General features: G+C 42.3%; 1 protein-coding gene across 1 annotated transcript in view; it reads left to right on the forward strand.

Annotated features, from left to right (window-relative positions):
* Positions 1-3,582: 3,582 nt before the first annotated feature.
* The window catches only part of PLEKHH2 (pleckstrin homology, MyTH4 and FERM domain containing H2), a 106,382-nt gene continuing 98,378 nt past the window's right edge, over positions 3,583-11,586 (forward strand). The window contains 1 exon segment of the mRNA XM_018552942.1: positions 3,583-3,708. Within this exon segment, the coding sequence (XP_018408444.1) occupies positions 3,586-3,708 (123 nt within the window). The 5' untranslated portion in view covers positions 3,583-3,585.

Genomic DNA, 11,586 nt, shown 5'->3' on the forward strand with positions numbered 1-11,586 from the left:
AGTATGAGGGGGGTGGGGGGGGGGATGTCACAGGCATCTGACATTCCTATAAGTGTTCAATATAAGGATTCATTATAGGGCTTGAGCAGAGAAAGGAAAGATCGAAGGAAAGAGCAGCTGGGCCAGGGGGTATAAAGCTTCTTTTTATGCAGGTTGCACTTTGCTACATATTTTTAACCCAGCAACAGTCTCTTTATTCTTGTATTTTGAGCCTGATGTTTGCGCTCAGCAGTTAAATAGCCGAGAAGAATGTATTGACCAAACGCAGTAAACAGTCAATATATTTCTTTAAAGCTCTAGACAGTTTTATGGCATCACATGTCGGCCTTAGACATCCCAACAATTCATCCCTCCTCAGACATTTCATGATAGAGAGTTCTGTCTCCTGATCATGTAGCTTCATCCAAATATAAATGATGTCATGCCTTTTAAATATGTGTATGAAAGAAAGATTTTCCTTTTTTGTCTTACATATGTTTACTTTTAGCGGGTTATTCACAAAGCTGCCGAAGGCAGCCGAGTGAATAACCCGGCCAAAATGAAGTGAGCCGAACGCTGTTCGGCTATTCACCTCTGGCTTACACAGCTGATTTCAGCTGTGCATCGGCTAAAATCAGCCGTATATCGGCTGAGCCGAAGTGCAGAAGGACTTCGACTCAGCCTATCCAACATCTGGGTCGGCTGAGCCGAAGCTTCGGCAGCTCCGAGGTACCGAGCAGAATAGAAAATAAGGGAAATTAATTTAAAAAAAAAAAAAAGTTGAAAAATAATTTTAAAAATGTAAGAAAATAGGAAAATAAAAAAAAGACAATAGTTTAAAGAAAAGAAGAAAAAAAAAGAAACGTCAAAATAATTTTTTTTAAACGCCAGCAAAGATGCCGACAAAAGAAAAACAATTGGGAGAAGCTAGCAGTGACAGCTAGCTCCACCCAACTGTTTCCTATTGGCCGGCACCTGCCAGAGTCTTCTAACAGGTCCCGGACAATGAATAACAACTAGGCGTAGCCAGCCGTGACGTCACAGCCGGCTCCGCCCAGTTGTTATTGTTTAATGCAAGATCAGCGTCCCTAGGTCATTTGGGGATGCTGATCTGGCATTACAAGTGGGCGGAGCGAGCCACGAGATCACAGCTGGCTCCACCCAGCTGTCATTTGCGTGGCGATTGGTCGGCTTTGGCTGTCACTTCGGCTCAGTCGAGTCGAAGCAAATGCCTTCAGCTCGGCTGAGCTGCTTGGCTGCCTTCCGCTACTGTACGGGCTATAGTGAATAGCCCGTACAGCTGCCCTTCGGTTTGATTGAACTAAAGGGCCAAAGAGAGCCGAAGGATCAGCTGAAGCTATGGCTGGAACCTTCGGCTCTTTAGTGAATAACCTCCTTAAAATATGTAATTTTCAGATTTCCATGTGTTCAATTGCTATTACCTTGATTTATTATTAATCCTAATTTAGAAGGTAAGAAAATGCTCCCCTACATACACCATCCATACACTGTTGGATTTTCTACACAGAGCCAGTGGATTCCTTCATCCAGGTTGGTGGAGTGTGGATGGAAGTATCTCCAATTGCAGCTATTGTATTCTGACAATGGTTGCTGTGCCGCTGTCAGAATGGTCTATTTGCCGCAGTCACTGTTTGGCCAATAATTTTTCTGACCGGCTCCTTTAAAGGATGGCAATCCACTGAGCAAATTTCCTCCGGTTCATCAAGAAAGGCCAGATAAACTCTGTTGCTTAAAAAAAAAAGATTAACAAAGAAGTGCTTGTGAAAAAAACACAGTTAATCATTAGCTGTGCCACAGATCTTCATTCCTGATCACCGCCAATATTCTTTGGCATCTGGCTCACTTCCGTGTGTGCGTCGGATGCTTGATCCCCTACCGTGGGCTGTGGTTTCATCTGCCAGCCCCTACATTACTCTGTGACCTGCAGTGACATAGGAGATGTTGTAAGGAACCACAGGCATCTGACACTAAGGCCCCCGTCACACCAGGGCGTTACGGGAACACATGTTCCCGCACATTTGCAGGACTGCTCGTTCCCACTCATTTGTGGGACTTTTTTCCAGTGTTTGGCACGTGTCCCTATAGATCCCCATTGGGTCCCTGAAAGAGCGTCAAACGTAGAAAAGTAGTACATGTAGCAAATTTGGCAGCATGCTTTCCAGTTTTTTTCAGGCGCATTCATGCACATTCTTACACGTGCAAACATGCGGGGGAAAACTATGTTTGTTTAGCGGTGTTTGGGGTGGCATTACTTAGTAATGTCAACACAAGTGCGTTCCATGTTTGTGCGTTTATCGTGAACATGCAATAGAGCATACATATTTGTGCACGTTTGAAGCACATTCACGATACACCCTGATGTGAACAGAGCTCAACTGAAAGTGTGGGATGCTGACGATTCATCAGGCAGCGGCAGCTCCCAAGAGAGCAAAGTTCAGGCGCTTGGACAAAGATTGTCTAAATACAGGAGCCACACAGGCATTGTGTATTTCTTCCAGATCTGTGCAGTAATTCACTTTTGTTCTGTGTAGGAGCTTCCTGTAATAAAGACCGGTCACAGCTGCTCTCTCTCCTTGTACGTGGTGACCAGTCTTGCCTCCGCCCACTCCTGTAGTTTTTCTCCAGGGAATCTGTAGTGGGTGGGGCCTGCTGAGCCCCTCCCAGAGCTCTGCTCTTGCTTTCTGTTTATGTGCAGCAGTTATTATGTCTCTAATACTTTTAAATTGTAATATTGGGTTGGCAATGCATTTGTTTGTGTTTATGTTCTGCTGTGGGGTGGGAAATGTCCCAGACCACAGCTGATTGGGAAGTGTGGCCTCTTGGCATCTACAGGTTCGGAGGAGCTCAGGTTCGGACCTAGTTCCATCCAAACCTGACCTCATCCCTATTTTTGATGGACAGTCCTGTAGCAAACTAAACGCCATTCGATTAGTCCATTCATGGGCAACTCTGACCCTTCAGCTGTGCTTTAACTACAAATGCCTCAGCATCTGGGAGTCATGCCTGTAGCTGTCAGTCTTGCAATGCCTCATGGGACTTTTAGTTCCACAACAGCTGGAGGGCCGGAGTTGCCCACCCCTGAATTAAGGTTTACATTCACTTTAAGTTGAGTTGAGGAAGTGACAGGTATTTAGAGTGCATGCAACAGGAGGTGCTAGAAGATACAAAGGTGGGCAAGGACACTCACAATTCACAGGTGTACAGGAACAGCAAGATATCTCTGGTAATTCTAGATATACAGGAAGCTGGAGGCTTTTGGGTGGATATGCCCTTTGATAGAAATCATGTATTATAATCATAACAGTGCAATCTTTTTTTTTATCACATCACCAGGTATCTTTGCTAACATTTTTACTTTGAATCCTTTTGGGACAATCTTTACTTGTTTCTTGCGTCTGTTCTACATCAACCGGCCTGGCATCCATGATATTTTATAGGTATAAGGGTAGCCGGATTCAGCTCAGTTTCACAGATGGCTCATTGTAGTAGCAGATCCACTACAGGAAGTAGAGGAGGGAGCATTGACTCTGTCACAAAGTGACCACTCATGCTGTTTGTATGTGTTTTTCCTCTTGTAGAGAAAGCATGGCAGAGCAGCTGGAATGTGACGGATCCGTGGACTGGGAACAGCGATGTATCACTCTGGAATCGCAGCTCATGAAGTTCCGCATCCAGGCGAACAGGATCAGGGAATTACTGGCAGAGAAGGTAAAGTCACATGACTATTAGTATTTAAAGGAACAAAGGTACAGAGCCAGTGCTGAATGATGAATCCATCCCATAATGGCACATTACAGGGCAGAGGCATGACGGGATTTGTAGAAAGTTGAGCCAGCTTTTCAAAAATGTGTACAGGCAAAGCCAGTTTGTGCGTGATATCCACATTACAGACACAAAGAGGGCACCAGACATGGGAGGAAAGCAGTTTTTGTGCTTTTTTAATAGTAAAGGTAAAAAATACTTTTATAAGCTTTTGAGGTTCAGGTAGACGTTTCCAAAAAAAATAAATATATGCATGGACTTGCATCAATTCAGTAATTAAAGTATTATATTTCACTGTCTATCCTCAATATGCAGATGCATGGACTTGCATCAATTCAGTTATTAAAGTATTATATGTCACTGTCTATCCTCAATGTGCAGCAATCTGCTATAGTCATTGAAAGAAAGACCTCATTTTATACAGCTCATTATTTGTCAGTGTCAGCATGTAGATATTAGGCTACATTCACACTGTTCAATTTGGGATTCCTTCTGCAGGAATACAAAATCTCCTGTTTAGATGTGGCCGCTGTCACCAATTCCAATTAATGGCCAGGTTACAGTGGCCGCATCTGTAAATGGCAGTCCCCATATAATCGTATATGATGTGATTTCATGTGGTTTGGAATAGATCACTGTCCCTGGATGCCCAATAGATGGTCATTAACTTGAACGGGGGGCATCAGGATATTTGGGATTCCTGCAGCAGGAACCTTCGGCTCCCAAATCGCCCAGTGTGAATAAAGCCTCAAAGTGATATACGCCATGTTTTTCGATCTGTTCTGCTACATTCGATCTTGCTTCAGATGAGAAGCTGCTTTTCCATTTGTGAATTTAATCTATCAGGGGCTTGGGCAGTACTCTGTGCTCTGACAGTGGCACTACTTGTGTCTGGATGGTAATGATTAACTTATTATGTGAGAAAGAAATCGAGATTCCCCCATTTTTAGATAAACAGGAACATTTACTGAAGATCTCTGCCAAGCATTATCTGCATTCCCAGATAGTTTTGGCACCAGTTACAATTCTGAATTTGCCTTTGTAACCTCTATGTTGTCCCTTTTTATAAGCATTTTATGTGGTGTACTTTGTTCTTCATAAGTTTGTGTTTTAATCATCATTCCAGGCAGAATAGGAGTCGTGATAGCTGCTCGAGGGAGGATTCTGCTCTCTCATCCCTCCAATAGCAGCCTGAGAACAGCATCCTTCTAAGTATAGGTGCCCCATGGGGAGTGAGAGCAGACTGCCTGTCTTCCTGTTTACCTTTGTCATGTGACATATCATGTGACAAAAGATGGGAAGGAGAAGCTGCCTTCATTCTCAGGTGGGTGTCCGTACTTAGAAGGAGGTCTGAACTGTGAATACACAGTAGAGTGACTCAGGCATGGTGCTACCTTCTCCCCATCAAAGCCCCAAAGAGCTACATACTTTTTGGCCCGGTGTGCGGGACGCCGCCATTAACCCTGCCCCCTGATGCATCTGAGGGGAATGTGGCACAGTTTGACATCATCCCCCTGGTGGGGGGGGGGATTGGATGACCTTGTCATGTCACTTAATAAACTTACCTTTATGGTGGCCCATATATTTAAATGCTTCCACTTTGCTTCTCTCCGCCAGTGTCCGATCCTTTGGGTGGGTCAAATACCTGCTCCCCCTGCCCCCCTTCAAAGCCCCAAATGGACTGCATACTTTGGCATGGTGTGTGCAGAACGCAGCTATTAACCCGCTCCATGATCTGTCTGGGGAGGGATGGGGCGCAGTTTGACATTTGCACCCTGAGCACTGAATACACTTACCTTTATGGTGGCCCATATTATTAAATCCCACCCCTTTGCTTCTTTCCGCTGCCAGTATCCGACCCTTTGGGTGGGTCAAATACCTGCTGCCCTCACTGGATGTACCGGTCCCTTCCAATGGCTCATATGTCCTGTAATGACATATAAGCTGACAGTAGGAACCACAGCATTTAGCAGGGGCACCAGGTCTTCAACACACCCAAAGTGTGGAATATCTGCTGCGGCTGAGAGAGGGAAGCAGCGCTGTTTAAACACACAGTCTGCTGGCCAGGTGAAGTGTATTGCTAATTCTTTTATAAGTTGTTCCTTCTTCATAAGCAGTTAAAGCTACAGTTTTTCTTTCCTTCTGGAAAAAGGAAAGAAAAACTGATGCCTGATGTATGTCCCTCAGCATACTTGCATCTAATGGACCTGCATTAGACAGGATGATGTCATGGGTCCTTAGAGCCCAAGGGAGAAGAGGCTGAGTATACAGTGTCAAGTATGTGAACCCCTTGGAATTAACTGGGTTTCTGCAGTAATATGACATAAAATGTTACCTGATCATCATCTAAGTCACAACAATAGACAAACACAATAACACACAAGCAATTCTAATTTCTTGTTTTTTTTATTGAACGCACCTATTAAATGTTTATAGTGCTAGAGGAAAAAGTAAGTGAACCCATAGACTAATTACTTCAACAAAAGCTAATTGGAATCAGTTGCTTATAGACCTGGAGTCCAATTAATGAAATTAGTTTGGAGGTGTGGTTTAGAGCTACGGTACTTTGATTGATAAAAGACACTCGGACATTTTAAGATTGTTGTTCATAAGAACAAGTGATGTGAACTATGCCTCTCAGTAGTTGATCTGCATAAGGCTGGAAAGGGATACAAAGCAATCTCAAAGTGTTCAGTCATCCATCAGTCGACATTTAGACAAATTGTCTATAAATGGAGACAGTTTAGTACTGTGGCTACTCTTACTGGAAGTGGGCACCCATCCATGACTCCCAAAGTGCAACACAGAATCGTCAATGAGGTAAAGAAGAACCCATGAGTAACAGCTAAAGCACATGTGACAAACTCAAGGCCCAGGGGCCGAATCCGGCCCACCAGGCCATTTCCTAGACTTCTACTTTCAGATCTAGGTAATCAGTTATTACTAAAACCAGTGATAATCGAATGCAGAGGCAATTATGATAAAGATTAGATACATTTATATAGTCCTACAGATACCTTTGAGGGCAACCATAATGTTGATGCGGCCCTTGATTAAATTGAGTTTGATACTCCTGAGCTAAAGGCTTGAAGACATTACTGGAACTGGCAAACATCCCCTTTCATGAAAACAGGCATGGTGTCCACGTGTGTGTGTTATCAGCTGAAAGTGGACCTTTACCCCCTTTAACTAAAAATCATCTTACATTCATTAAAGTGACATTAAAGGCAACATTTTTCCCCTCCCCCAATGTTAATGTCAGAACTTACCTTAAATGATGTATCTTAATCCGATCTTCTTCTTTCCTGATGTTTTCATCTGTCCCTCCAGCGGTGCGGCGGCTCTCCGATCCAGCGCTGACTCCTCTGTCCTTGCTGGCACTTCCAATCCAGCGGTGTCTGCATGCGGGTGCACGCGTCCATAGACTTACCTTGCGTCTCTGCTCGTCTCCCGTCCAAAAATACGAACTGAGCATGCGCCCGCCCCAAGATGCTTTGCAGCCGCCCTAACAGTTACATTTTTTCGGACGGGAGCGCACAGCGAAGACGGGGTAAGTGCTGTTAAAACGGGTTTAAAAAAAACAAAAAACTTTTTGCATATATCTACTGCTCGTTAGCAGTAGATATATGCAAAAAAAAAGGGAGGGTTTAGAAACCCTTTAAACAAACTTATTTTTCTTTTACTTACAAATAGAGTTCATCTACTTCCTGGTCCACTTCTGGCACAAATGATGTAATGTGCCAAAGCGTTGTATCCTCGGAAGGTTACATCAGTAGGGCATTGCTGGGAAATCTCATCTGTAATCTCATGAGATCTCAGGGAAAGGAATTTTCCTCCCCTGAGATGATGTGCATAGTCAGATGTCCAAGTCGCATGTGCCAGAGTTCCAGGAAGTAAAGAGAAATCTAGTAACCCGCCCTTAGTAAAAAATTACCACTGTCAGAAGACTGGGAAAGAAAAGAGAAACAAGATATGCAAAGAATACAAAGCCTGCAATTATCTAGAAGTATGTGTTTGTAGAATCATGTCATTACTAAAGATTTCTAAAGGTGTGTGTGTTGTGTTTGTCTATTGTTGTGACTTACTGTAGATGAGGATCAGATGACATTGTATGGCAAATTACTGCAGAAAACCAGTGAATTTCAAAGAGTTTACATACTTTTTCTTGCAACTATATCTTTGTCCCTAGATCACAACGACCACTTAACCCTTGCAGTGTGGGGGTAGCCCCACTGCAAAGGTAAATTAAAAGAATTTTGGAGTTCTTATTTAAACCAAATAATTAAATCTTATAAACACCCCATCAGTGTTATATGTTTTGTCCCGACCCTGTAACTGTCAATTTTTCTAGACAGCTTGGTCTGCATGTAAATGTACGGAAAATATAATTAAAGACATTTAAATAAGAAAGAATAGAATGTATACAATTAATTGCATTAAAGTGTCTTGGAGCATCAGTGCCATATCTAGATTGTGCCGGCATCCCACCCACCATCAATAACCAGCAAACAAGCTGATTTCTGCAGTTCCTGTTATCGCTATCTTTGCAGGGAATTTGCTGGCTCAGCCTCTTCCTGTTGGAGCAGAACTATCAATATTTCTGCCTGTCTGTATAAGGACTCTGATTCATCTCCTTCGAAGATGAACGTTGCTCCCAAAGTATAGTGACTACCATACTGAGATATCATCAGGCTAAGCTGCTTCATGTTATGCCTTGCTGCAAGTTGTTTTATGTCTTTAGATGAAGAGCACTCTTTCAGTAGCACAGCATGAAAACATGAAACGTAACTCAGCAATTATCTCCGCTCATTATATCAAACAACTGTACAGGGAAACCGTTTTTAACACCGCTTGCCTTGCAGCACTGGCATGCTGAATTGAGATGGCCATACCAGTAGAATTTCATTCAAAAAAATAATTTTTGGAATATTCATTCGATTTTCCAAGAGTTGATGTGGTAAAATTGACAAATCGATTTTGACTGTAGTGACAGAAAAAAATGAAGGAACAGGATGGAAACTTTTTTTGCGAATTTTCACTATTGACAAAAAAATTTCGTCAACAGTGAATGTGGGTTTTGTTTGAGAAACTCCATTTTAGGGCTGCAACCAACAAATTGATTAATTGTCAACTTTTCTCATTATCGATTAGTTGGTTGGATCCCCTAGCCCCCTCCTCTACGCTGGGAGGAGGGCACAGCAAGCAGTGGTTGGGGACAATAGCCAGCCTGCTATTGGCTATTACAATTTGAAATTGGTTGGGGACAATAGCCAGCCTACCGTAATGGATGTGGTTAAGTATGATTATGACAAAATGCCTATCTCAATAGATCAATTATAATATATATGTTATTTTGCTATTTGCCTCGTTTATCTTACTCAAAATTCCTAATCAAAATGGCTGCCTAGTTAGTAGATCAACATAGCACCCCTCCCCCTCCTATCCGAAGTACGCACTAGAAATAGGAACCAAGATGGCGCCTCCTCTTCAGGACAACACCCAAGACAAAGCTATAAACATCCTGGCAGGAAGTTATATATGAATGGATCTAACCAATCATAAGCTAGAATGCTTTCTGCAATGCTGCTTTTTGCAATGCTACGGTTAAATATACACGTTCGGCTGTCTATATAAAACTATGTTAATGCGGAAGAATAAAAGCAGAAGTATCTTACTCTGAACTAACGTTGTCTCAGTATGGTTTCTTCTCTGAGTGTACACTCTATTGAATTTGGTGCTGGGACAGATATATGTCGGATTCTTGATGTCCGAGTCCTTAACACTACTACCTGCTGTATTTACATTCAGCTGTTGTCTGCAGAATCTTCCCACTGGCAGCTGTCATTCCCTGGCTAAAGCTATTCAGGCGCCATGTGCTTACAATACAATTATTTAAAAAAATAAATGATAAAATTTGGAAAAAAAGTCAGTTTTGGTCTGACAAATTCTTCTGCAGGAGGTGCGTTGCAGTGCCATTCATTTTAATGGCACTCCAAATGAGTCTCCCACCCACAGTCTAATCGCCCGCACAGTACCAAAATGCCCTGTGTTCCAGTGCAGTGCAATGGCAAAAAATCGTGCATGCAGTTTTATTCTGAAGTAAACTTTATGTTTGTAACACTGCATTTGTGTATTTTATTTTAAATTAAGGATAGTATTTCATTTTTTTTAACGATTAATCCGAAAAAAAATTGGCCAACTAATCGATTATGAAAATAATCATTAGTTGCAGCCCTACTCCATTTATTACAAAATCAAATGTTGAAGTGTATCTATGGTCAAAAACTCAAAATTACCTTGTTTTTGTATATTAAATTTCCATTCTTTTACTGTGGCTGTCTTGCAATGCCTTGTGGGACTTGCAGTGTCACAACAGCTGGAGTACCCAGGTTGCCTACCACTGTCTTTGACCATGCAACCTAGAGTTACTGGGAAGTGGCAGCTCATTGTAAAGAAAAAACAAGATCCGATAGACTTTTGCTTTAATTTTAGATGTCCTTATGGGAAAACAGCTAGTTGCTCAACAGAATGAAGGTCATAGTTGGCTAGAACTAAAAACATTCTCATCAAGACGCCACAAAAATGAGGTAATTTGTGCCGCAGTTGTCTGCTGAAAGGATACAGAAGAAAATTAGTAATAATAAAAGCACTTACCCGCGTCAAGACGCATTAATCTCAAACAAGATACATTGCATCCGGCCTGAGCTGATAACAGCGGATTGTTTCTTTCACGATCTCAGTGTATTTTCTATATTGGACAGTATTCTGTATACGACATTTATTCTCTGTGTATACATCATAAATATCAGCAGATATTTTCTTTATTGTCCTTGAAGTTCATGCTCAAGATCTTGTGCAGCTGTTGTGTTTTTTTGTATTTTTTTTTGTCTGTATTGCAATGTGTTGGACATGATAAGTTCCCATTGGAGTTGTGTGGTCCGGAAGAGTGTGTTTTTCCACTGAGTACGTTATACAGCTGTACAGTCTGCAGACATTTATGAGCCTACCTAATGGATGATGTCATCCCTAAAGCTTTTATTTTTATATTTTGTAGATATTATTTAAGTTTTTCTTTTTTTTTTCTTTTCTAATTTTTTCTGCTTAAAGCGAAACTATAGGCAAAGTTTAAAAAATGATATATATATGATGCAGTCTGTCACTGGCATTAAAGTGATACTAAAGTCAATGGGTTTTTAAAGGTATTTCAAATGCTGATGAAATCACTTAAAATGTATGATCACTTGCAAAGGATGCTGCGCCTTGATTTTAAATTTTTTTTATTTAGAATGGGTGCCGAAGGTCCCAGGAGGGTTTGCAGAGGGTTTCAGAAGGGGTGCAGAGAGTCTCAGGAAGGGCGCAGAGGGTCTCAGTAGAGGTGCAGGCAAGGGCGGGTTCCCCACAAGTCCACCGAGGCCTGGCCTCGGGGCGGCAGGGAGCAGAGGGGCGGCAGCGGTTTGTAGTCTCCCAACGCCGGGAACATGGACTTTGTCTTCTACATTTAGTCCTGCTTTACACAAGCAGGGCTAAATGTACAGCGGGGAAGCCACTTGTTATTTTCCGAGTGATCTTGGCGATGTCACCAAGATCACTTGAAATCAAACTGCAGGGTGTTCGTCCTCCCCCCGCAGCCACCCCGCACCCATCTCTCTCCATGCTGGCTCCGTCCTCCCGGCTCTGTCCTCCCACCGCCGCCGCCGAGTATCTCTCCCCTCACTGGCCGCCGCTGTCTTCAGGATGGAGTAAATAAGTAAAAACTAATAAGTAATAATAATTAAATTAAAAAATAAAGTAAGAAATAAATAAATAGTAAAAAATAAGAAAAAA

Source organism: Nanorana parkeri, unplaced genomic scaffold, assembly GCF_000935625.1.
Source record: "Nanorana parkeri isolate BGI_ZX_2015 unplaced genomic scaffold, ASM93562v1 scaffold1, whole genome shotgun sequence".
In the NCBI taxonomy this organism is placed as follows: Eukaryota; Metazoa; Chordata; class Amphibia; order Anura; family Dicroglossidae; genus Nanorana; species Nanorana parkeri.